The sequence below is a fragment of the Nesoenas mayeri genome (genome assembly GCF_963082525.1).
Source record: "Nesoenas mayeri genome assembly, chromosome: 3".
NCBI lineage: Eukaryota > Metazoa > Chordata > Aves > Columbiformes > Columbidae > Nesoenas > Nesoenas mayeri.
The window spans coordinates 86039978-86067728 of NC_137544.1; the positions used below are offsets into that span (position 1 = coordinate 86039978).

Consider the following 27751-nt stretch of genomic DNA (forward strand, 5'->3'; position numbering starts at 1 on the left):
AGTGACTGATATGTCATCAGAAAGTAGATATAATGCTAATAGACATTTTTATCTTTCTATTGAGAACCCTTCTGGCTTGGTAACAGCTTTCAACTGGAAGTGGAGCGTTATAACATCATGGTGACTTGACAAAAATAGAGATTGGTGTGACTGGAATTCTTAACCTTAGGTCAGGGATAAAGGACAGGAACATGGACAAAATGCTTCAATATTACATGGAAGAGCTTCTTATCTGTTTTATAGTATAAAAGCAAGGAACCAGCTAATAAGTGGTAATTGTCTCAAAAATAATTTTCACCCAGTAAAAAACTAAATTTGGAACTTACTACAGAATTATTGACTTTGAGGTTATCCTCTGGCAATTATTAGAGGGATCATGTACCTGGATTAAAATATGTAAAACTGATACAGTTAAAGCTGCTGTTTTGGAAAGGGGATCAAAACACAGTGCCTGTTTCAGTATCTAACTGGTAAAGGTTGAATGTCTACTGATGGTAGTATAGACCCTTCTGTAGTTGCGCTGTGGTTGATCACAAGTGCAACAACCTGTTGTTAGAAAAACAAAAAAAGCAACCATGGAAAGCAGAATCAGTGATGAAGAAAAGAGCAGAAAACTTCTTCGCCTGCATGAAGGCAAGACATTTCTAATTTTCATTTCTTAAGACACCATCTTCCACTGAAAAAACAAGTTGCTACTACAGACCTTCCTAGAACTTGTGTTATTTGATTAAGTACAATCAAGATGAAACAGGCGTGCTAAGTGTATTATGTGGTCCAGCTCTAAAACATTTTACTTTAGATGTAAGTCTGCTTGTTACCAGGGGAAAAAAATGTCTACCTTCAGAATAACTTTTAAGTTCAGGCAAGAACATATTCTTTGTAAACAACAGAGTGGCCAAAATCTTGATTTCAGTAATCGGTTTTGTCTGTATTGCACGTGCATTTCAAGTCTGTGCTGCTGCTGAGAAAAGTGTTCCTGGTGGTACCATTCATTTTTCCTTGCTGAGCTGTGTCACAGGGCAGGAGCAGTGAGCTGTGCTTGGGACAATTAGGACTGAAAAGGAATTGCAGGTTTCTTTGTTTTCCACTTTTTTCCACTTCAGCCATTTTTCCTTATGGTCACACACTTTTATGCCACCACAATTCAAGGGTGATGCAGGGCTGGGGTTTAATAGTAGGGGACAGGCAGTACCTGCTTAAAATGCACATCAAATCAGCCTTAGCCATTTGTTAGGTGTGCCAAGTGCCTCGGCTATTGGCACAGAGCTGCCTTGGGGAATGTTGGCATAACTCTCTGATAGTCGGTTCCAAACTGATGGGACCCCTTTTCCCAACAGAACAAATTGTAAAATTAAGGCCTTGATTTGGAGCCAGATAATATTTAGTCTACTTGGCATCTGTGGTACAAATAATGAATACCACCTGGATGCGTAAGTTAAAATAACCCAATCATAATTTTGCCTGCTGACTTGATGCCGTTGTTGTTCAGGCCAACCGCTACCAGCTGAAATGACACTTGCCCAGCTTCTGACTCTGCTCTATGACCGTAAACTCCCTCAAGGATACCGATCAATAGATTTGACAGTTAAGCTTGGTTCCAAAGTCATCTCAGATCCAAGCTTATCGAAAACAGACTCATTTAAACGTCTTCACACAGAAAAAGGTGAGTGTTCTTACTTTTTTTGTGTCCTCCTTTAAAATGCTTTTATTTTCTACAAAAGTGGTTTTGATTTTCTTGGTAAGAAACAGCAGTTTTCTGTCTTGGATGATGTTCCAAAGCTATTCTCTATGAGACAAGTGCTAAACTTCATGATAAAGAACAAATTCATTGCCTATCTTTAGGTTGTATCTATGAGACGTGCCAATATCATTGTTCTGGTTTCACTTTTCTTTCTTCGTTGTAGTATTGTATATGATTGTATAGATACCGTATATTTTATTTCTCGACGTGTATACCAGTTTTCTGTATTAAGTGTTTGTGCTGATAACCAGAGCAGATGAAGTAATGCAGAAGCTGTTTGAAACCACGTGACTTACAGAAGCCTGTGGAATCTTTCATTGCAGCAACTCTAGCACTTAAATCTGCTTTGAAAATGGGAATTATTCTCAAGCCCATCTAAGCAGGTCTTGTAACTGGCTCTTAAAAACATTATTTTTAACATTTTCTAATGCAGTCTGTTTCTTGCTAAGGCTTTTTCTAATTGCTTGCTGTCCACTTAGAGTGCTGGGGAAAGGGGAGGGAGAAGCTATGTCCCATTAATTTGTCTTGAAATATTTTGGTGTCACTCTTTAAAGGGAAGAGGTCTTAAAATCAGGCTAACGTGATCTGCTGATCACCAGCCTACTGACACAGCATGGAATTACAAAGTTAATAATTCAGCTATTTTAAAACAGGGGCTTGTTGCAAAAACTGTTGACTTGATTGATCAGTCTCCTAGAAAAGATAAATAGAAAGAAGAATTGAAGAAAAAGATATTGTCTTGCTATCTGGTCTGAAGTAATGGCTGGGTATACAAACCTCTCACACTATTGAGAGGCCTTTCTCTTTCAAACAATATTTTTGGTTTGCTGTTTATTTTAATTCTAAACCTATAATAAATATTTTTCTGAATTCAAAAGAGGAGTTTTAGTTTACTGGTTGCATGTGAAAACATGAAAGTCCTCTTTGAGTTTTAAGGGTTTTTTTAACTTCAGACTTATACTTTTGAAAATTTGGCTTTGTCATTGTAAATCTGTTGATCTCTGGTGGTATACAGCAAAATATTATTTACATTCAGATGTCTCACAATCACCACTCATCAGGTACCAAGGTGTTACTGCTTTTACATTACTAGGTTTTGATACCTAAAGAAATCATTCTTATGTATCAGTATTTCCTTACTTGCTACTTAAAGTAGATTTCTTTTTTTATCTGTGGTGGATAGACTTTATAGTTTCACAGCTGCATTTACTACTACTATAGTGGAGGAAAAGTGTCATCTATTTCTGATATTTTCTGTGTGCCTTTGAGATCAGCAGTTTTCCATAGCTGAAGTGTGCAACTTTACTGAAAACTTGCAGAGCATTCATGGATTTGAAGTGGTTTAAATTGGGTAGTAAGAATATTAACTACAGCAAGTACTGGAGAAGCTTACTTAGGTGTAACTGCTTGCAACAATATTTAAGATGTGAAAGGAGCAGCATTTTATTCACAGTCATAATAAAAGATCTCCCTATACCCTTACTCACTGGTAACGTATTTTTCAAGTGTCTTTTGCAGAGAAGCATTTGGCCTTAGAGATCTTTCTGTGCACTCTGAGTACTGTGTGTGTCTGTTTTCTTGTTTTCCTTCTTTCAGAAGGCTTACAGCTTTTTACATTGTAAAACAGAGGGGCGAGTCTTCCTTAAAAATCTTTATTTTAAAATTTTCCTTATCAAAGCAGTGTGGCCTTTCTCATGGTCTGATCAATTCATGTATTGCAAGCAATGGAACTGTAAGTGGTGGTCAGCCCAGTGTGGTGGAATCCTCCAGGTGTCTGATGGAAGGGGGTCTCTTGCTGAGCCCAGCATGTTCGCAGACATCCTTACTCACCCTCTGTGGTGCAGAGGTATTTCTGTCTGTATCCTGACAAACAGCAGACATCAAAACTGTATGTGCTGTAGGTGCTACGTTTGGGCTTTTTCTCGCAAGGATTATCCTTCTTTGGAAGAGTATGCGATCTTTTCTGTTTCTCACAGTCCACCAGTTTGTATTAAGGAGAATTGCCATACATACTCTTACAAATCCCTGATTTGAGCTTATTAAATCAGATACTTTGATCACATTGCTCCACAGCACTGTGTTCCTGCCACAATATATCCATGATGTCCTTGTAACCCGATGCTTCTTGAACATTTAAAAATTGAGAACTGGGATGGAGAGAGACTTGCTGTTTCTTATTCCCTTACCAACTAAGGAAGAAAGGGTTTGAAAAGATAAAGTGTGTCTGGTTGAATCTTAAAAAGAAAGAGTTGTTTTTAGTAGCTGCATGAAGTATGCTTTACTGTGCTGCTTTGTGCAAGTATACAATAAATGATAACGTGTACATACAAGCTTTTAAAGTCTAATAATGGATTTTCAGCTGGGTGTCAGGCTGCTTACAGCGAAGCAGTACTGAGACCATTTGATCTATGCTGCCTTTTGAGGTGTACTGTGAAGGTTTTGAAGACCATTGCATTATAGTGTTTAATAACATAACCTACAATACAGATTCTTTAGATGAAATAAATTGAATATTCACTGTGAAGTTTGCCTGTGGTAATGAGCAGAGGGTTAAGTTTTGGCCAAATGAATTGTGGTAGGGCTCTTTATATACAATTTGTACGTATAATTGTATGCAGTGATTATTTTTTTGACCCTTCTAGAAGATAGTATGGTGCTTAGTCATAAAGTGGGAGGATAGAGGCTAGTAGAAAATTAAAAATAGACATCTTCATCTTTTATATGGGGAAGAATATAATTAAATTTCATAGCTCTGTCAGAGGGGCATTTTGATACCTCTCAGAGAGAAGAGGTGTGAGAATGGTAGGTGTGGTGAGTGATAGGACTTCATGGATGGTGAGCTAAATGGTGGCAAGGAGAAACGAAAAAAAAATTCTTGTTCAGCATTTTTGAAGAAAAAGCAAGACTAATTTAAGTAAGGTTATCTTTCGTTTCTTCAGCTATAAACTTTATCAGAGAGTAACAAACCTGCTCTTACCTCCTAGATGAACGACTGTATTAGAAAATGTCATACTTCCAAAGTTAACAAAAATTTGAAGGCATAGATCAAATTCTAGTTAAGGATAAAATTCTAATAACTAACATATAAGCCTGTATAAGTAATCCAAAGTTATGACATGGATCTGCCATCATTGACAAAAGGTACCACAAATACTTTTATTTTGTTTTGATACTCTTGAACGTATTAATTTCAGGTTTTTTTACTCAGTTTTACTTAAGAAGGAACTGCTGCTGTTGAAGTGCTCTTAAATGAGGATGAAGAAAGAAACACAACATTGATGATGATGTATTAATTTATTTTATCCCTGTGTTTTTGTAGAACATGCAGATTTACTGAGCCCTTGCCCTGAAGATGAAGCAATCAGTCCTGGAGATGAGTGTATGGATGCAGTTCTAGATGAATCACTTCTTGAGACCTGTCCCATTCAGTCTCCACTGCAAGTTTTTGCAGGAATGGGTGGATTGGCCCTTATTGCAGAGAGACTCCCTATGCTTTATCCTGACGTGATTCAGCAAGTGAGTGAAAAAGTCAGTGTAGAAAAACATGCAAAGTGTGTTGCATTTGTTTTGTTTAAGGGCAATATTTTCCTCATATTTCTCTGTGGTTCAGTTTGACATCTCGATTATGTGAGGAAGCTGCTTTAAAATAGGCGAGTGCGTAGCTCCACAGCCCAGTCCAGCTATACATGCTACTTCCCTGTACATGCTATGGCTGCTTGGATAGCCACATCCTTGTGGAACAAATGCATTAATGCAGTGTTACTGCTTGCCTTGCTTCTGTTAATTCCTAAAATATCTTGGAGGGTGCGGTAACATAAAGTTTCTGATGAACTATGAAGCCCTAGTTGCTTATCATTTAATTGCTTATGTAAATGTACCCTAAGAGGTTTTTTTAATGGTTAAGTGAAATAAATTCTTAAAGCAGATTATGTAATTTTATTTTAGATTTATTATTACAAATAATAAAAAACTGTTTATTCTTAGTTATCTTTATAATAATACATAATATATCTAAGAATAAAATTATATCATAATTAATATATCTGTTATTTATTTTTATACTTATTAAATTAGACATAGAATTTCTCTTGAAAGCCTGTCAGCACTGCCAAAGTTTCAGTAATAGCATTAGTGTGGAATTACTCCTTTAGCTGCTGTTCTAGCTACACAGTCTTTATTAAAAAGGGAAAAATAACCTTTTAATTATTTAAATTCTGTTTGGCTTTGTTTTAAAATTTTTTTGCTCATAGTTCTGATATGAAAGACTGTGAATATTTATTCACTTTGAAATTAAGTTAAACGTGAATTAAGGGTGTTGTTCAGTACCCTGACTGCAAAACTATTGCAGAAATAGTAACCCTGTATTGAGATCAGATAATTAGTATGACTCGTTTGTCAGTAGTTCTGTGAAGATGTTTTAGAAGTCAGAAATTCAAAATTTAAAAGTTAAGGAAATGTGTTCACATAAGCAATTACTGTATTTGAAATCTAAGACGGATAATGTCTACTCGATATTGAAGAAGACTGATTCATGGATTTCTGCAACAAATGAAAAGCAACCTATGACCATGAGAAATTTTATCCCTTTTTTTGCTTCTTTTTCTATAGTCCTGGAAAGTTATTTTCTTTTCACAATTTTTTAGCTTCTGATATAAGTTTTGATTCAAATGCTGAATAAGAATTCTGTGATCCATAATAACAAATTAAATACAGTAATACCAAATAGATGATTCAGAGTAAAGACTGATGAATTCTCCCGACTCTTCGTTCTTTAATTTTGCTTTTATATTTCTCTAAGTCACTGGTACTTCTGATTCTATTCATGTTTACATGATTGAAATAAATGCAGCTAAACATGGCTTTGACTTTGAATTAGGAATTTGGTATTCTGAATAAATTCTGCAAGGGCTTTTCAGATTAATGTTTTCCCATTTAGATCCGTCTGATAAATACTCAAATTTTAAATATGATTGCATGAGTTCATCTGAATAGCATAGAAGCCTGAAATTTCTGCGCTGTTTAATTATGAGAGGGACCAAGATGTCATACCTTCATTTTAACAGAGCGTATGACTGTTTCCTGGGCAATTGTGCAACTATTACCCCCTTAAACTCTGATTCCCATCCTAATAACCTGGCTGCATAGTTCATAGAACAGCACTGCAGACTCTTGTGTTAGAGCATAATACTAATAAAGCCTGCCAAATCAGTTGAAAGCCTGAAAGGAGCACAAGTTGCTACAAGACTGCCAAGATGCCCAAATTTCTTCCTAGTTTTGAAAGATACTAATATCAGTTGTTCTCCTTTTTGTGATATGTTGTTAAAAATTAAACACTTGAGTTCACACTGTTTAATGTTAAGAATAAAAGGGTCATTTCTTATTTAACAGTCTGATATACAAACTTACATTTGTATTACTTATTTCTGTGTAATTTATGTCTCCTATGCCTCTAGGTTTTAGGCAACACATTTTTAACTGAGGGTTTGAGGCTGGCAAAACACAGTTGCTTTTTCATATAGGCGTGACTTTCTAGAACTGTATTGAAAATGCAAAAATATGCCCTTTTTAGTCATTTAGCCTGGTCACTGTATCTGTAAATGGTAGTGTAGTTCATGTGACTTTTAATGGTGTCCTATATGAAGACTATATGTCCTATAAGTGCTTTAGATCCTAACTTTAATAAACTTTCTGCCTAGGCAATTAACTGAATGACCACCAATTTTTTTGTTGTTTTTGTTGGTTAAGGTGAGCACGCCAGTGGTTACATCCACCACCCAGGAAAAGCAGAAGGACAGTGATCAATTTGAATGGGTTACCATTGAACAGTCAGGGGAATTGGTGTATGAAGCACCAGAAACAATTGCTGCAGAACCTCCACCGATCAAGTCAACAGTTCAGACTATGTCTCCCATTCCCGCGCATTCTTTGGCTGCCTTTGGTTTATTTCTTCGTCTCCCGGGCTATGCTGAGGTGCTGCTAAAAGAACGGAAACATGCTCAGTGTCTGTTGAGATTGGTGTTGGGAGTTACAGATGATGGTGAAGGAAGTATGTGCTGCGATTATTATGTTTCTTTGTAGACCACGGCTAGATCATTTTACTTAACTTTATTTACACTGTAATGCTTTTAGGAAGTTAGTATTGATTTGTGTTGCTAGCATCTTTTGATACTCTGTCTCTAAATATTAAATTCTATCTGGCAAAATTTTGTCACAATCATCACTATTCAAGTGTTCTTATCTAGATGTCAAAATAATTGTAAAACAACTGCTGACAACTTAGAAAGGCACTATCAGGATGACAGTGCACTCGGACAGAATGATCTGAGTAGCCGGGTATGCTCAACTAATTGAGTAAACGTCTTGTAATTCCACAACAAAATGCAGAATAGCATACACAGAAGCATAGCTACAGCAGATGTACAATAAACTGTTGAATAATAGTATTTTAGAAAAGGAGAGAAAGATCTAAAGATCACAGTGATCAAAGTAGCTGAGCAGGAGCTCTGCCCTCTGAGTTCAGAGGGAGAAACAGGGCATCCTTTGATGAATGAACAGATGAGCTGAGAGACAATTTGTAGTCAGTGTCTTTACAACCAAACGTAGAATTCTGCATATAGCTCTAATATTGGTATTTTTTAGTGTTTTGAAAAACTGGAAGAGTGTATGTGAAAGATGTTTTAGTACTTTTAAGACATTTCCTTTCATTATGACTTTGAAAAGAGTGCTGGTTTTTCTCTTACTATTGATAATAGAGTTCCAGAATATCATTTTCCTAATAGGTAGTGGCTGCTTTAATTTTCAGCCTAAATTTATTCATATCCAGTTTGTGCCTATTTGTCATTGTGCCAGCATTGTTCCTCATGATAAATAGCTCTTCTTTCTCCAATGCATTTTTGACAGGAATTGTATTTCCTCTTAGCCTTTGTGTTTGGACTGAACAGTCAATTCATCCATTCCCTAAGCCAGACATCTGAATTCAACTCTCTATGGATTGTGGGATCAGTTGTACGCAGTAGTCCACATTAGTTCCCTATATGAAACATCAATATTTTCCTTTTCTTTGTGAAATGCATCTTTTCATACACCTAGAATCTCTCTACTTTCTTGCATATTATGACGAGCTGCACTTAAAAATCTGTGGCTTGTAGGTTAACATGGATTCAGTTGTCTGCCAAAATAAATCATGTTTCCTTCTTGTTATTATCTTTACAAAGATATGAACTGAATCCTGTGTGTATGCAGATACATATACATGCAAATATAGACATACATATTTGTAACGTATTTCAGTTTAGACCTGATGATAGAGCTGATAAACTCTAAGAATGAGGGAGAAAATAATATATCTTTAAAATAAGGAGCAACTTCTGACCAGAGTTGGCTATTTTCGAGTGTCTTCAGTATTTTCAGTTGTCAAATATCTCTATTTACATATGCATTTGTAAAGGAATGTGAAATGCATTGTTAAATACCAGAAAAATTGAGACACTTTCCTGAATCCAAGTACATTGCATTAATAGGTCACTCCATTATTTGAAATGTGGCTTTTAAAATAAGTTATTTTTTCTCGCAATGGAAAAGTGTTAAAAATATTAAAGAATTCTACAACAAAATTCAGACATGTAGCTCATCTAATTCAAATTATGTTGGTATTTCACCATGTATTTAAGGTGAATACCATCACAGCTTGGATTGTGTCAGTGACTTAATTCCCACTTTGGGCACGTGAATATGAAAAAAATCTCTCCGCCATGATAAACTACAGCATCTTGTTGGCTGAGCTGCTGTTAGCTTGTGTGTTTTTAACTTGCTGTAGCTGGAATGTTTAAAAAGAAAAAAATTAGTCTGAACCACCTTCATTTTCATCATTCAGAAAGACAACTGGAAGTGTAGTCAAATACAGAAGTATGCTCACTATCATTCACAGATTCAGTTTTCTTCCTGGAAATGGCAAATAAGATTTTATAATTCTGGTTCTTAACCAAAACCCATAAAGGAAATAAATAAACATTCTTTCTTCTACACTCTTCTCATGCTGAATTTTTTTTCTGAAGAGAAACCTAATACAGATAGCTTCCTATATGCAAGTGCTTAAATCCTTAGTATATTTCTGTATGTGTTGTTTATAAACCATTGCAGAGATTAACAGGCTGTATTGAACTATTGAAAGAAAATATGGGTTTCATATTTTTCTTCTTCAATCTAGGTCATATCCTTCAGTCTCCTTCAGCTAACGTGCTTCCAACTCTGCCCTTCCACGTGTTGCGTAGTTTGTTCAGCACTACACCGTTGACTACAGATGATGGCGTGCTGCTGAGGCGGATGGCTCTGGAGATCGGGGCTGTACATCTCATCCTTGCTTGTCTGTCTGCTCTGAGCCACCACGCACCAAGAGTGCCCAACTCTAGTCCCAACCAGACAGAGGTAAGCTTAGCAGCAGAATAATTGCCACTGAGAAGCAGCAAAGAGTTTTCAGTGTAGAAAAGAAAATAATTTTCATGCTTTAATTATAATCTACTTTCTACAGAATTGCTGTTTGAATGAAGAGAAAAAAAAAATTAGAAAGTACTTGATTAAGTAATTTTCCATGCATGCTGCAAATAAACGTAGTAGTCATGAAATTTAACCAACAAAGGTGGCTTGTCCTGATGCATTAAGGTGTAATCAGTTTCTTTCACAAGACCTTCTTATTCAGTGCATGAGAGGCATAATGCTCAATGGATGGTGGTTCTTTAAACCTCATTAGATAGCATGACCTCATTACCTTATTTAGCATTCATCATGTAAACTCTGCTGGCTGCAAATTATTTCCTCTTAAATGCTTCACAAACGTAAATGAGTTGTGAAAATTAATGAATTAATGCAGTGATTTTTTTAATCCGCTTTTTACTGATAGGGAAATGAGATCCAAAGACAAAAGCTTTCCACAGCGCTGAAGATCCTGAGTGAATCTCCAGAATTATAGACATACCACTTCTCTAGAAAAATGTTTAAAATAAATCGATGATTTGCCTTCTTTAGCATCTTTGTGGCAGAGGCTTGCATGAAAAATTTCCTCGTGGCTAAATATGGCTAAGACGATGCAAAATATAGGGCTGTCCATATTTTAGCAGCTCTGATACTGATGAGGGCTTGAGCAAGGAAGACATGAAGCTGTGCATGAGAATAATTCATTTTAATGGCTAGTCAGATTTAAGGGGAAGCTGAGATATTCTGCTCCTAATGGGCTATCAAGCTGCTAATACATTAATACCTTAACGTTATTGCACTTTTGGAGGGAAAGGGCAACCTTTAATTCTTATCTCTGCGTCAGTTCTACCGTGACCTCTTAAGCAGCTTGCTTTCTCGTAATTCATACTCATCAGGTGATAGATGGTAACTCAAAACTAGAGATCCATTGGACAAGCACTGAGGCTTGTGTTTCTGAAGCCAGGCTTTCCCTTAAGTGCTTTAACTCAGTGTTTGTGACAGTCCTCTTGAGTGTCAACGGCAGAGCATGTTCATGAGTAATGTCTACATGAGAATAACCACACAGCTATTTCATCACCAAGACGCATTACATTCCCAATGCAAGAGCTAAATGGTGATTCCAGACTACTGTCAGAATGGAGCGTTTATTCAAAATCAGCACATGCTTGAGCATCCTAACATTGATGACATTTCTACTCCTATTCACTTCATCTAATAATGCTATTAAACCTGACTGGCTGTTAAAGAGCGATAGATACAGAGCTGTGATGTTTAGTGTGATATGGATTAAGTAGCGTTTTAATACCTTGAATCATTTAAGCAGTGACAGTATCTTAAAGGAGAACAAAAATGAGTTTAGAGAAGCATCACTTGCAACAATTTAGCACTGACCTGTACTGGATGGAGCTCCATGGATGTGGTGGTCTTTCCTATCTAAAGCTTTGAATTCCCCTGAATCCCAGTGATAACTTTTTTAAGTTAGTAAAATGTGATTACCTTCTCTTGCAGAACAAAGGCTTTCTAAAGAATTGGTTCATAAGATGGAAAAAAATGCAATTATTGTGGTGGGGCTTTTTTTGTTTTGTTTTTTAATTTAGCCACAGGTGTCAAGTACACACAACAGTGCGTCAACAGAAGAACAGCAGTTGTATTGGGCTAAGGGTACAGGTTTTGGCACAGGCTCCACAGCTTCAGGATGGGATGTTGAACAAGCTCTGACTAAGCAAAGGCTAGAAGAAGAGCATGTGACCTGCCTCCTACAGGTACGTAATAATGAAATGTCATTAATGGTAAGCACTTGAAACGTTAGAACCTGGATAATAAAAATTGAACTTGTATTTTTTCAGTCATATAGCTCAGTAATTGTGGTATTTTGGGCAAAATTTAGTTTGCAACTGCCTGTATACATGAAAAATGGTATAGATTGTATTTGGAGTGAGGCTGTTTTCAAACAACAGTGGGCTGCGGCATAAAGAAGGTGTGAGTGGATAAGCCTGTGTGACAGTTCTGAATAGACAATGAACCAAGAAGCATTCCAGTGTATTTCCCTGGAGCTGTCATGCATCTCTGTGGCCATAATTGCATTCAGTCAAAAGTAAAAACTGTCCATTAAAGGAGGAGGATGCAGGAATAGACATTTTGTGTGCCAAATAATCTTTCGTGTTTATTTCTCGCATACTTCTGCCCTGCTTTTAGGAAATGCCTGTAGTTGTTACTGGTGTCCATGAATATGTTATGCAAATATAACAAAATCTCACTCAGCAATACTATAGAATTATGAATAGGTCAATTAAATGACAATAGTAAATTACCAGTAAACATCCAGATTTTAGTAAAACTCTGCCTTCCAAATGCCTCATGCTAAGGAGAAGAAAATCCTGCATAATTAGGCTTTTCACTCTGTTGTGAAATGTGACCAACCCCTGTTATTTTAGCTCAGTGTAGGGAAAATAAGGTTCTATCTAGTCATCAAAAATTTCATTCACAGAACTGTCAGCTCAAATTCATTTGCTAACTTCTCTGCAGGGATAGAGCATGAAGGAGATGAAATTCTGAAAATGCCCATGCCCCGATTGATGAAGTTATCATTTTGATGTAATCAGTTATTCCAGTCACTGTAGCTTTCAAGGCACAAGCATTATGGCCCTTGCAAAAGCAAAACAAAATGCGGAACAGTTTTCCTAAGCAAGAAAGAGGAAAATCACCTGAATTACTCTTGGTGAAGCTTCTGGACAGTGTTCTCTATTATGTCATGCAGAAGTTTAGCTGTAACTGTCTAAGTCATGAGCTAAGGAGGCATTTGCTTTGGGCAATCAGCAATTGCAGGGAGAAGTAGAAAAGCCTTCAGCAATTTGCTGAAGATGTCAGTCAGTTGTACAGCAGACTTTGCCTGGTCCTTTCTCTAGAAAGCTTGTTTAGAAAAGTTCTGTTCTGCAGAGTGCTGATAAGATGCTGCACCAAAATGCCAGTGCTAAAGGGGTTAGAGCAAAGAGGGAGGATGAAAGGCAGGAGAAGAGGCTAAAAAAGTGAATGGAGACCCTGAAACTTCAAACAATACAGCCTTTCAAGCCTCAGTGTTACTTAATTTGAGAGTACAACTGCACAGATCAGAGCCATGGAAGTGCATTAGCTCGTACATCTACAAAGCACAGTAGGGGCCTGTGAACAGCAGGAGCACAGCAGGAGCCCCCTTGGGAGGAGCAGGCGGGCAGCCATGAGGTGACTCCCCCACTGTCCTGAGGGGAAGGCAGGCTGCTCGAGCCATGCTCCCAAGCAGGTGTTCCAAGTAAGTCTCATGCTCACCGTAAGTCAGTGTTTCATCTGTAAAACCTGAATTCCCATCCTAAAGGAAATTACAACTGTTTTTAAAACATTTGCAGTTAAAAAAAAAAAGAAAATCTTTTGTTGCTAGTGGGTGTTCTGAAGTGAATGGGATGGATCAACAGAGTGTCTCAGTGGTGTGAGCTGGCAAACTCCTGCTTCGAGTAATTCCAGCGGTTTTGTCAAAATTCATGTTAATTGATCTCTTAAAGTCGTTCAGAATTATAATAGCTATTTAATTTTAGCATTAGTTAAAGTTGGAATCATAGTCTAATAACTGTATAGAATTTCTTCTGAGAGATCTTTGGGACTGCTGAAGTAAATACCTGTACTGAATTAGGAAAAATAGCTAGTGATGTATTAGGGTGTCTTCCTTAAGGAAGGAAAGTCAAAGTTCTTTTGCCTAAAATAAATCAGGTTTGATTAAATATTTTTGTGTATTCCAGGTTCTTGCCAGTTACATAAATCCTGCAGGGAGTTCATCAAATGGAGAGACCCAAACTAGCCATGAGGGGAGAGGACAGAACAGCAGCGCTCTTCCATCTGTTCTCCTGGAGCTACTTAGTCAATCTTGCCTCATCCCAGCAATGTCATCATACCTCCGCAACGATTCAGGTAATATGCCATTGTCTCCTAAATTAAACTCAGCTTACTTCTGTCAAATAAGTTTTTACAGAAACAGTAGGTAGTTCTGGGTAGAATTGTACTAACAGAACATTCACTTGAGCCTTAGAAAACAAAATTATGGTGTTCGTTGAAATATTCATTTGATGAAGGAGTTTGAACTTACTTGTTTTAATGTCTTTTTAAAATTTGAGATTTAATTCTTAAACTGTTGAAATTAACAGGAAAATAGTATTTCTATCTGAAAAGTTTATCTTTTAGATGTTCTGTAGAAGATACATGGTGAGAGAGAGTACTTTATACAAGACTGTGAAGAAAACTGTTAATTTTGTGAGAAAATTGAACCTATATATGCACGAAAGCTGGTAAATGTTGCATGTACTAGGGCAATTCTCTTTGATCAGAGCTTTTTCTGCTTTATTTAGGAAATACAAAAATAAGCCTCATCAAAACTGCAAAATATTTCAAATATATGGGAACAATGAAATTGTTGTGGTGTTTTTTTTTTTTTAAAGGAAAAACAAATTAGTTATATGTTGTCATCACATTTCTACTTGTAATCTTAAAACAAAGACGTTTTGGTAATTTTATCCAGTATGTTGCTGTGAAAACTATTTCAGTTGTTCAAGGTAGTGTCAAGCAGTGTAAGTTAAGCACATCTGGATGGAACTAATGGCAAAACTAGCAGACTGGGTCTGTGTTTTGTGTTCAGTCTCTCAAGATGACAAGCTTTACTATGAAGATATCAATAAGCATTTTTTCTTCAGATAATGGTCAACCTGAAGTCTGTAAACATTGCCTTGCCCTTAAGTTGAATCTTTGTTTCTTTGTTTTGTAAGGATGGATTTAATCCCTAGATAGCTGGAGGAGTTGTTCAAAACATGAAAAATTTGGTTTTGGAGCCTTATTTTACTTGCCCTATTTTTGGATTAACTGCTAAACATCTTGTCACATTACTATAGTACTTTTGAATGCCACTTTTAGGGTGTGGTGATGTGAATTTCTTGAAATAATGTCGTAGCTTCCTGTTGAATTACACAGTGTATTTTATCTCTGGGGTAAAAGAGAAATCATCTGTGACTTAACTAGTTACTAAGCTACTTAGCACTAAAACAAGAATGTGGCTTTTCTAATCTGTGGTAACTAGAGCATTACATATTCCTGTATGATGGAATGGAAGTAGTTCAAAAAGCCTACTGGAGCCATATAGGAAAAACAAAAATATGAAGATGTTTCACTTGCCAGTCCACAGTTTGACACCTCTTCCTAATTTTGCAATTAATTTGTTGGTTCTATTTTGCACATAGCACAGTGAAGAAAATGAGCTCTGTAGTCTATAGGTCGGGCTCGTTATTGCCAATAAAAATCTAATGTAAAAGAATAAAGTAAATGATAAAGCAAAACAACAAAGAATCTTTCTAACAGATACTCGTAATTTCTTCTTTGTTGAGATAGAAAGGAGAAGTCACTGAAAGACCTGGCAAAAATGCTGTGTTATCTGAAGGATGAAGCGGTTGTTTCTGAGTTGTAGATGAATCACAGCTGTTGAAATTGCTTTTTGCTGTTTTCAATAGAAAAATCTATCTGTATAAGTCACCTTTAACTGGGGAAGAACAGTCAGATACTGATAGAAGATATCAAATATGTGGCTGGTGGTGAGAAGTTCAGACTAGTTGGGCTTTCAGAGACCATTTGTTTTCCTGAAGTACAGAGAAAAGGCAAAGTGTCAGTGGGAAATGTTCATTTTAGGTATGTTTTCCACTGCTGGACTACTGTTGTATTGGCAGGGCACGTTCATATGTTGTGCTTGTGAAATAAAAATTAGTTAAGAGTGAACAAAGCAGATAGTTCCTGCTTTTTTCATAAATGGATCTGTAGCTCTTAATGCAGCAGCCTTGTTATGCTTAATACATCGATCCAAGCTATAGTCTTGAATGCTTCCTGTGGCATTTGTTCAAAATTCTATATAAAAAGTTATAATTAACAATGTTCTTCTGGATTAAAAAAAGAGCTTTGTGGATTTATATCGGTCAAGCTTGTCTTTTAAGATGTAATAGGATCTATCGGTATGAGAAGGAAATGTACAAAAAGGCATGAGTTCTGGAAACAATATCTTCCTGAATATTTGAGTCAGATGCATTTAATTTGAAAGGAGTCCCTGAAAAATAGTTTGTCTTAGTGATAGCCAGGCATAATTCCAATGCAGTTGTTTAGTTCAAAAGCAGGCAGGTAATTCTGACACTAGTGAGTCTGAGTTGGAGGTGATGCTGGGGCTCTCGGTGTCATCAACAGTGTCAGGAGACATGGCTGACAGGGAGCCTGGCTGTCACAAGAGGGACAGCAGTTGTAGAGCTCTGGAGCTGTGTTAAGCTCTGGTACAATGCTCAAGACTGAAAAATTCCCTTCTTCAGTAGGGCTGAACGCCTGCTCGGGGGAGCAGGAAAGGGAACAGCGTTATTAGTAACACTCCTCTACTTGGTCTTCTAGTTTTCACAGCAGTGTGCCTTCTGTTCTCAAAACGCACTTTCATGTGGAAGAGGCAGGTAACTGTTTTCTTCCTGTACTGTGCTGGAATGAGAAATTAGGACACTGCATACAGAATGCTAATAGAGTGTTCCCGGGTTCTGGCACCCCAGCAGATACAAGCTGTGCCCAGTATAATGCTGACAGAGAACAGCAATTTTCAGCAGCTCTTTCTCAGACTTTAATGGATGCTGTTGGTACCAGTTAAAGTTTACCCTTATGCTGGAGGTATTCTGCTAGATTTTCTGTTTTGCTGTAAATGGTTGCAGTAACAGTGATCTTCACATGTTATATATCTGTCATGCACATAAAATGATGTGGGAAAAAAAATTCTATGTAGAATGCAGTGAAGCTGCTGGGTGTGCTGTTGCTCTTTATGCACAGTAGGCTGATACCCCTATGGTGATACAAGAATAGTAAGTATTTTGGTATTGATGAGAATTTTGTATTTGGTTTAGATATGTTCATTTAGCTACAGGTATGATACATCTTGCTTACAAAGTCATTTTTGCAAAATTCTTGAGCAGTTCCATTAGCAGAATAGAAAATTGACCTTTGTCAAAGTTAGAAGTTTATCTAGGTGTTTTTGTTGCTTAAATATGTTTTGCCATCTCTGCTCAATTTGCCCATATCATACATAGGCTAGATTGATATCTAGATTGTTCTAGATAAAAGGAATATAGATCAGATAAGGGACATTCACATACCATTTAATCTTTTAAAAAATCTCATCCTGAAGCAGATCTTTACAAACCAGGTGGCTCTTACACATTCTGCAGCTTCATCTATATCAGAGCAAGGTGATTGGGAAGTCCTTGAAAACTGTGAAGTGACCACTTTCATTAATTTCCATAATTGCTTTTTTCTTGTAGGGAAAAAAAGATTTATCTTTCTATGGAGGACTTGCCTTATTACGCAAGGTAGATCATAGCTCTAGTCACAGTGAGCAATAACTGCTGTAATCCTCACCCTGTTTCTTGATCATTTTTTCCTATGTTTTGTATCTTAGTATGGCACAACTGTGACCTATTATCTTTCATTTTATAAATGACAAAAGTTTATCTTTGTAACATGGTGAGATTTTATTTTTTTTAACATTTTTGTTTATTTCTAACTACTTAATTCATGTTTACATTGGTTAAATTTGTGTTACTCTTAACTTCTGTATCATGGAACAACCAGCATGTGTCTGTATTTCACACCAAAATCTGCTGTGCAAAGCCTTTCAATGTTGTCTTGTATACAACGCATTCCATTTCAAAGACTTACTGCCATGGGAACTCTATCAAACATGTGAATGAAATGACCAACAGTAAAATTTGTGCCATGTAACAAGAGGTTCCCAGCAAACATGTGACCATCAGGTCCTAACTAGAGTACATACCTAGCTTGGAGGTCTAGATTTTGCTGATAGGAGTTACTTTGACTGATGGACCTGGGCTTCTAAAGACTAATACAAGCTAGTATTTACAAGTGGGAGAGACGAAAGCAGCAGTAAGTGTCTTTGTAGCTCACAAAGTGTATAGGGAGAGGCTGTGGAAGGGAATAATGAAATAAAAGTAAAATCAAGTGGCTTTTAGGACAAGGACTGTATGTTTCTTGGACATTAAAAAGCCCAGTGAAGTTGGGATTTCTTCACGGATAGCACAATATTAGGTAGGCTCTTCTTTCTTAAATATAGAGTTGTACTAGTTTGTGCCTAAACTAGTATCTAGCAAACCTTGAGATGACTTACATTTGTTTAAAGGTGAGGAAGACAGACCTCATCGCAAGTTGCAGAATTCTACCTGAATTCTCTTTGCTTGAATTCCCAGGATTACAGGAAGCAGGTGATACTGTGATTTTTAGCTGGGCTTTTCTTGCATGCTCCCATCTTAGCTCTCTTAGCCACCCTTCCTTCTCTGGTAGACAAAGACGCCATGTGATGTGATCAGCATAGCTTGTGGTGGTAGATTAGCTCAGTCTTCCTTACGTTTGACTGCTGAGATGATGCTTTTCTATGTGACAGATTTACTAAAAGGGTTGTGTTCACTCACCAGCATGTTTCACATCTTAAGAGCCAATATTTATTTCTAATGCACCTTTCATAGTTCACCAAGTACTGTCGCACCCTAGATTTGTGGATTCATTAACAGTTGTGCTGCTTCGTCCTGCTGCCAAATACCTTATTACCAGCTTTATATAGTAAGTACTATAGACAAATCTGTTGAAGGTGAATGTACTGAATTAATTTTTGTCTGCCTCTTTTGAAATACCTTTGTTAGTTGGGTCCATTAAAGTTATACTTTTCAGACCTCGCCTCCTTACCTCAGAGCTTGGACTACACTAGATTTCCTGTTGAAGCTAGAGTATTTTCTATTAATCATACTTATTCTCAAGGTATTATATGGTGCTGTGTTACTTTTTGCAAAGTAGTCCAGTTCCACTGGACTGAGTAGGCTGATGACGTTAGGATGTTCCTGTTCCCTTATGGATCTCTGACGTTGGTGCATTAAGCTCATTCAGCTAAGAGTACTAATCTGTATTCATCCATTGCTGAACGTGTGAAGGTACTGCTGCAGTGTACGTGTTGAATCGTCATGAAATTCTGCTTTTCCCTAGGCTATTGACATTTTACTATGTCTGATAAGAGGTAGCTGCTGTTAAGATATTTTTTGTTGTTGAGATTCTTATGCATATATTGGATTAAACGTTTAAACATCAGTACTGTATATTGGAGCTCATTTAGCCAAAGTAAGACTTAGGTCCACACAAGTATAGAGGCACAAGTATTACCTGTTAAGAGGGGATTTTGGACTTGTGTTTTAATACAAAATATAACGCATATGCTAAGGCAGTTTGTTACAATAGTATTACCCTGTTACTTCCTTCAAAGGGTCAAAGCCTTTTGTTTTAAGTGAAATAAGAAATACAGTGGCAGGTTAGAAAGACAGTATATAATTGCCAAATAAAAAATTCCACTAGTTTCCATTAATGTTAGTGAATTCATTCATTGGTAATAGAAAGATGCTGGCACATTTGATATGTTTGGTTATAACTTTGGAATTGCTTTTTATCTGTTTTGCTGTCTAAGTGTTACAAAAAAAGGTGCAGTATCTCACTCCAGGGCTGGTGTACCAGTTGATTCACAATTTTGAGAAGAGAGCTATGCACTGAAATGACATGAAATAAGTGTTTATTTATTTCACAGAATTGACAAGTTTTAAATAATTTCAGGATCAAAATAAGCAGCAGTAATTTCTACCTGATTTTCTGTTCTGTTTTCAGGTTCTTGTAACCTCTCATTTTATGCCCTGTCTCAAATATCCTTGTATGAGATTAGTGCAATAATATCCATAAGTATGAGATATAAGAATTACATTGATAAATTTAGTAATGTATTGACTCTATTCTATAGTCTTAAATAAACAGGAATAACCTGCATAATTCCTTTAGAATGTAGCTTACTTTTACTGAATGTTTTGACGCTTCATATACTGAAAATGAGTATACAGTACTAGAGATTTGCTTTAGGCTATGGATAGTGAATAAATTTTCTTGTCTGCACATGCTTCCTTCCAGCGCAGCCTCAGCTCTGTTGATCATTTCTTTTGGATGAGCCAGTATTGACTCAGAGTGGTAAAACCAGAATATACCATCTTCCACCTCATTCATCCATAAATCAATGTGTTACAGTGTAGTTTCTGCAGCCGAGTGAAATATCATTGCCAAATTCATTCTATTCTAGCTACCTGACCTTATTTTATGCATGTGCTTGTTTAGAAGCGACTTCCAAAGGCTCAGTTGGCCTAGCGGTTATGAAGTTCTATACAGTAATAAGCTGTCACCTATACAAGAGGTGTATCTTTTTGTCATTTTATTGAAGGACTGGATGTAGCTTTGCAGCCTAGGAGAAGGAACTGAGCTGATTTTTCAGAAATGCAGCTCCTCAAATCCTCTGTGGCAGATGTGTTGCTAAGAACTGCATTTATTTAAGACAGTTTCTCCTGGTTTTTTGGTTGGTGTTGTTTTTCTACTGTGTTTTGAATCCTAAATTCTCAAAAGTAGCTTTTCTGTTAGGAGAGATAAGCGAGATATATTCACAGATACAAAAACTCCTATGATGTCAGACTGCAGCTTGGATCTCATTCAAAAACATACATAGGTTTAATTTAAAACAAGGAAATATTTCATCATTTTCATTAGTCTAACTGCATGTTGCATGAAATATGTATAAGAGTTGCAATTCTGGGCCTCAATCATAAATGGTACAAAAAGGAAAAAAGTCCTCAGGACCTGGGCCAGAAAGCAAGAGTACACTTTCTGGGTGAAGATATTTAAACCTGTTTTTCATGCAACACCATGAATCCTTAAGTGATATCTTTTACTCGGTTTGAAATAAGCATCAGGATGAAAACATGACATTTGTATTTGACTTACGTTAAACATGTTATAAAAATGGCGATATAGAAAATGTAACTTAAGATTTTTTCATTTGTATTAGTGTGTCGTTGTAATTGTTAATATTTCTTTAAAAAAGTACTGAAACTCTTTTTTCACACCGCTTTAAAGGATTTTTAATTAGAAAAGCACATGTTCAATAGAGCATGATGACTCCGAATACAGATTCAGTAAAGGCAAGAAAATCTAACCTTTTTCAGCTTTCCACAAGACTAACAAAAATGCTGCAGAATATAGTCAAGAGTTAAAATTTTATTTATAATATTACAATTTTTGGTATAACAGTGTTCCTGTTTTCACACTGATTATACATTAGTGTAAGTTATAAGCCTAGATTATGATGCTTTAAAAATAAAACCTTTTTTTTCTGTTTCTGGTCTCAGCTATGAAGAGACATATTGCACAAAACCATAGAAAGCATCATGGGGCTTGCTTTATATGTATTCATATATCTAATCAATTTGTTTCTATGTTCTGATTGTTTTCAGTGTTTGCTTACATTTCTTGTGACTTGCATGTTTGCTGGCAATAAAAGAGTGCCATCTCTGTTGCTGCTGTTTGGATTTCATCTCTTATCAATGAGAAGTTGAATATCGTCTGCCTTCATTTACGTAATTTAGCACCCTAGCTGGGCTCGCAGGTACATTTAGCAGTCACTGGTGCGGCACCCTTAGCCAGGCACTTTGCTCTGGAATGTTTCGATCATCTTGTCAGACAGTGGATTTTTTTGCTTTAAATCTAGAAATCATTCTTACCATCGCTGGTCTTTGCACTGTGTGCTGTGCAATCGATGTTCACAAATGTCATCAAAGCGTAGTGTAGATGTACACAAAAACAATAACAAATAAATTGAGCACAGTTCCAATAATCCCAAGCAGTGCTAAAATAGATTCTTCTTTTTCCTCTTTCTCCTCTTGCCTTTTTACATCTTCCAGTGTTGTGATGGCAGAGGTCCCCATTTTTCCTGCAAATACCTTCACTAGTATTCTGGCAGCTAGCTAGAAGAAAGAAAGCAAACAGTAAATCTCATCTGACAAACATACAAGCTTTGATCTTTGTAAAAACAACTCTCTACTTCTTTACACAATATTTCTTAATGCTATATTCATTGAATTGCATTCATCTTTGGGCTTTTTTGTATTAACATGTCCACGTTAAAAGTAGTTGTTCTGTAGATACAGATTTGGTAGAAGGGGTGGAAAAATAGCTTGATGCTTCAAGCCAATTAATATATTTTATTATAAAATAAATTTAAAATTTGTCTATAACCAGCTAATTTGTTTCCTTATGAAACATTAAATAGATGCAATCAGGTATGTGAGCATTGTCAAACACTTTGAAATGCCTGGGGAGAGTATGTGAATTTTCAACTGTTGTTAAATATTTAACTGTCACAGTACAAAAACAGTTGGAAATATTTGTGTCATCTGGTTTTGAACATGGAAAATATGCCTCCTTAATGCAGTATTGCAGTCTTTTTTGGTCAGTGAGCCCTAAGTAGGTAATTGCAGGTGAGATCTTATCCTTTTACTTGTTTAATACGTCAGATTTTGGACATCCATGCAATAGTCAACATTAATCAGAAAATGTCTGTCTCTTCAAATATAAAGGTTGTTGTTTTATGTGCTTATTATTGCAGTACACCAAAGGACAATAGTACTTTTATAGTAACAAAATTCTATGCAATACAGGGGCTTGAGATAGAGATTTACAGATGCGTGTATGATTTATTACAATTTTGTTGGAAAAGTGAGGTTGACAGGTCGTCTCTATTACTTAGCTGCTCTGGTACTCTTAATTTACATTAAAATATCCCCTATAAACGTATGCCCTGTAAAATTATGTTCATTGGTGGCTGAGATGTGATAATATATGTCATCTACTATGCTCTTTTAGCCTTATTGATCGCAAATTTATAACCTTAAAGCAAAATTTGATTGGGATTTCTACTAGTTCAGATAACCCCAATTTACTGGAAATTTGCGATCACATTTTATAGTGCAATAGCATTTTTCTCTCTTGGCAAACATCTTTAATCATTGGAGATAAACGTATTTCTGCTGTGAGTCTAATTAAAGCCATCAGCTCGGAGCATATCGCGCAGAAAGGTAAAAAAAAGATGTTTCTTACCCTACATTGCATCAGGAATAAAATGTCATCAGACATGCTTCTTACTCCTCGATTCAGTGGCAAAGCAGGCTTTTATCTTCATGAAGGGGCTGCTCTCCTCACGCAGACAGACCAGACAGGAGCATGAACAGTTCCTTGATGAAGTTTATTGATGAGGATGATAATGTTACAGAATCTTCCAAATGCCTGGCCTTCTCTCTCAGTAATCCACTAAAGCAAGTGTAGTTGAAAAACAGTAAAACCCTTTCTGGTAGTGATCCTCACTGTTGACTAATTCTCATTAAAACTGAGGAATTTTTTTTTCCTTAGATGATGCAGAGCAACGAAATGCATGCTGTTCCATTTAGCCTTTAAAAAAATATACAAACAGCTCCTGGTTTTATTCAGTTATATTTAGTTATTTAAGACTTCAGAAAAATCCAGCCTTCAATTTACTCTTTGTGGCAGCCGTCTGAAGAGGCTTTCTCAAGTTGGCATGCTGTAATTCCAAATGCAGCGGACTACGTGCAGTCACACTGTGTGATTTTAGTCCAGCCTGGAAAAGGGCGAAGAGAAGTCTGCTTCACTGGCAGGAGTGTGGGTGCTGCCACACACCTGCATTCAGAGCCTCCGGAAAGAATTCCAAGGTATTCTTCGGAGCATTGCATAACTCAGCCAGGCAAATCTGAGGGAAGGAGTGACAGTGGCGGCAGTTGCACGCTGTGGTGAGCTGTGACATTGATTAAACATGCACTTGGCACTTGCTGAATAAAGCAGGAGCTACGAGCCACCCTTGCAGACGAGGAGTTGCATAACAATGTGCGGTGGCTCTGCTGTCTCATTGTCAGGCCCGGCACATCCTCGTCCCCCACCAACGGAGGAGAAAGTGTGCGGTGGGCAGAGGAGCAGAGTTAACTGTACTTCGGGGTTTTCTGAGCGAGCGCTGCGTGACAAATGGTGACATTAAGGCATTCAAGCTGAAAGAGTGTTGCTGCCTTTTGTCTTTTTATGCTTTGTTTGGCAGGCAATTGTTTCTATGGGAAATGCTGCTTCTAACGCTTTCCCTCTTTTTAGTTGCCGCCCAAAGAATGCAGGTTAGTGTGGAATTAATGAAAACACAGACCTAAAGAAAAATATTCCGTTCCTGATTTCACAGGAAGCAGTAACTCCTTTATTTCCTAGGTAGATCAGAGAGGTATTTTTTGCCTGCCCTATTGGAAAGGGGAGGGAGCTCTGCGAAGTCTCCTCTTCTTCTCAGTCTCCTCAAATAAAAAGCCACAATTTCAATAATCTCTGCAAGTAGCTGTTCCAAATAATTTTATTCAGTCGCTTCGTTCTATGATGGCTGCCAATGCAATGTGTTTTTGTTGGTATAGCATAGCTTCTTGATATGAAGGCAGCTATATTTTACATATATGGGAAAACATTTTAAAAAATACTTAAAATATCAAGCAATTCAGAATTCAGAAGTATGAAAAGCTTATGCATATGAAAAATCAAATTATCATTAATTACATTGAATTCAGTGAACAGTAGGAATGTAACTGGAAACCTTGATCAGTTTCCAGAACAGCATATTTTAGAAGTTAAAAGACATTGATTGAAATTTAGTTTTCAATTTTTTTTTTTGTGAGAAAGCAAAGGAGTGTAAAATCATTGCTTTATATACTCCATTTTCAAATTAATTTACTTCTATGTTTATTTTTTCTCATTATTTTTCCGAAATGTCTAAGTACATTGGTTAGTTTCTTAGTAATGGACAAAACTGCATATTTTACATGTGCATTATTTTAGTGGTAAGTACCATGCTTGAAATACTGTCAGTAGTATGGTACTTGTACATAATTTGCCCTTTATCTGGAAAGTAATGTTGCCTCAGTGAAATTGGTTAACTCTTAGAAGACTTAAATAATTACGTTAAAATATATTCTAATATGTATATATGTAGTCTTTCCTTTTAAGCTCTTTCTTTATTCTGAAAAGGCTGCTGCAACTTCAGTTGTTCCTGGAGCTGTTTTCTGTCTGTATCTTGAGTGTATTTCTGTATTCATTTAGATCCAACTAGAAATAGGGACATTTTCACCTGTCTATTCTGACCATTGACTTTGCTGAGAGCATCTAGCACGAAGCAATTTTTCAAGCTTTTGTTCTTTATTAACTATCGCACATTAAAAATCAAACCCTTTCCATTGTCAAAGGGGCGAGATTGTGCATTGTGCATTTTTAATTTAACTATGTTTTTGGAGGTTAGGAATCTGTTACCTTGTTGACACGACCAGGTATAAAGATTCAAGGTCAGCAGAATAATTTCTTGCAATATTCTCAAGTATAAATAGTGACAATAAATTCAGCACCTCCACTACAAATACCCAGCTAATTCAGGTGTATCCACAGGGAGCAGCAAAAGGTTCACAAAATGTCTCTTGGCCTGGTTATTGCCATGGCCGAGGTCTCAGGGTCGTCTGCCATGCACAAAGCCAGGATGCAGCTGACATGTGGGTGGCTGAGGTGAACCCAGGGAAACAAATCTCCCTGGGCTCCCTCTGAACACAGGCAAGGGGGAGCAACTCCTCCTGCACATGGGGATCCAGATCCAGTGTTTGCCATGGACCTTGGTTTGGTGGCACTCCTCCCCTCTTGTCCTTCCATTGCGTTGATACATGTGTCTGTCCGGATGTGCCATGAACCAGTTTGGAAAAGAGCCAGCCAAAAATAAATCCTTCAGCACAGCACAATAAGAGGGATGAGGCAGTAGCTGCTTAAGCTGTCGGTGTTGGCAGAGGGAAGGGAGGGAGGGAATAGAAAAAAAAGAGAAAAGGTGGTCAGACTTAACATTTCTCAGTTATAGGAAACTCAAGGAATTGGGTGGAAGCTGGTATTTTACAAATAACTTCCGTATAGCTACAGTGCATATTCAGTATTATGAGAAAATTTCATGGAAGATTTCTTACAGGTCCAAGATTTCTTACAGGTCCAGTTCTGGGCCCCTCAGTTCAGGAAGGACAGGGAACTGCTGGAGAGGGTCCAGCGCAGGGCAACCAAGATGATTAAGGGAGTGAAGCATCTCCCTTAGGAGGAAAGGCTGAGGGAGCTGGGGCTCTTTAGCTTGGAGAAGAGGAGACTGAGGGATGACCTTATTAATGTTTACAAATATATAAAGGGTGAGTCCCCCAGGAGGGGGATTGGACTAGATGATCTTTTGAGGTCTCTTCCAATCCCTAACATTCTGTGATTCTGTGAATAATACAAGTTGATTTGAAAAGATCTCAATATATCCATAATATTTGATGGTATTTGGAAAGATGGGGAGATAGTTTACGTTTTGTGTAAAATAAGAGCCTGGAAGCCACCTGTGTTGCGGTTAACATTACATGGTTACACAGTATTTGAGTTTGGACACTGGTATCCAAAAATGTCCTAAAGTGAATTCTGTTACTTCCATCTAGGCAGAGCTTTCAAGCACTTAGTAAGACTTTGGCAACTCCTTGGTAACTGATTTATGTATCATCCCAAGAGCAGAACAGCTTCTCTTGATTAGAGGTCATTCTGTTCATTACCACTGATGTTGGAGCACTTGCATTACATGGGAATGGACCTTAGTCAATACAAATCTATGTCGTATTTTAAAAATATTCATACTTCAAGAGGGAGTTGCCAGGCTATCTTGTAAAAACTCAGTGGTATAAATTCAAGGATTTACAGTCTTGATCCTTTAGATTATCATTATGCTGCTATATACTACTGCTGTGGGTAATGTAGTACACCCATAACATCACATTTACAAAAAGAACAAGTGCTCTTAAGTGAAGTGTAAGTTTTCTTTTTCCTCACGTATTTTTATGGATTTATGTAATTTTGATTTTCATGTACTCTAAGATTATTCTATATGCTGTATTTTTTCATAAAAATAGCATGGTTTCAGTCATATATTGTTTGCCCTTATGGCGAGCAAATGCTCTGAAGAAGATTGCAAGTTAAAGCAGAACATAAAGGAAGATTTGAAGGAGAAAATGGAAAGAAAAATGTAAAGACCTGCCTAAATTTTTAAAGTCTATTTACGTCAAAATGCTATAATGAAATCCAAAAGATCATTCATACATACATCAGTTGTCCATTAAGACTGTCTTCCCTTGTAGTTCTGCATTTTCCCTAGGATGCAGGAAGCTACTTGAAATGCAGTAGCATGTGCATCCTGTAGGTGATGTATTCTAGTTTTCTTCTCCGACAACTTTCACAAACTTCTTTTTGTGAGATCTGACACTTTTTCAGTTAAATTGCACAATAATAGAGCAAAGCTGTATCTGTTGGGAGATGCAGTGGTATGCACAAATTAAGATGAACTAGTTTGCTTCGCATAAACAAGAAGTGGATATCGGTGCTCCTTCTTTCTCCCTTAGTTTTTTTTCTTTCTTTTTTTGTTTTCCCCTCTCCTGAGAACTAAACACAGCTACTGTATTCTTTGTGGGAGCTGTTAGCTGATTTTTTTAATGATATAGATTGCTGTGTAATGCTCTTAAGTCAGCA

General features: G+C 36.9%; 1 protein-coding gene across 7 annotated transcripts in view; it reads left to right on the top strand.

Annotated features, from left to right (window-relative positions):
- The window catches only part of BIRC6 (baculoviral IAP repeat containing 6), a 184711-nt gene that overhangs the window by 116444 nt on the left and 40516 nt on the right, over positions 1 to 27751 (top strand). For 6 of the 7 annotated variants that reach the window (XM_080342353.1, XM_080342357.1, XM_080342355.1 and 3 more), the window contains 6 exons: positions 1490 to 1663; positions 5061 to 5257; positions 7487 to 7787; positions 9948 to 10165; positions 11809 to 11973; positions 13978 to 14146. In XM_080342353.1, the coding sequence (XP_080198479.1) occupies positions 1490 to 1663; positions 5061 to 5257; positions 7487 to 7787; positions 9948 to 10165; positions 11809 to 11973; positions 13978 to 14146 (1224 nt within the window). Of the gene's footprint in view, positions 1 to 1489; positions 1664 to 5060; positions 5258 to 7486; positions 7788 to 9947; positions 10166 to 11808; positions 11974 to 13977; positions 14147 to 27751 lie in introns of those variants that run through there. The other variant, XM_080342359.1, reaches the window with a different exon arrangement.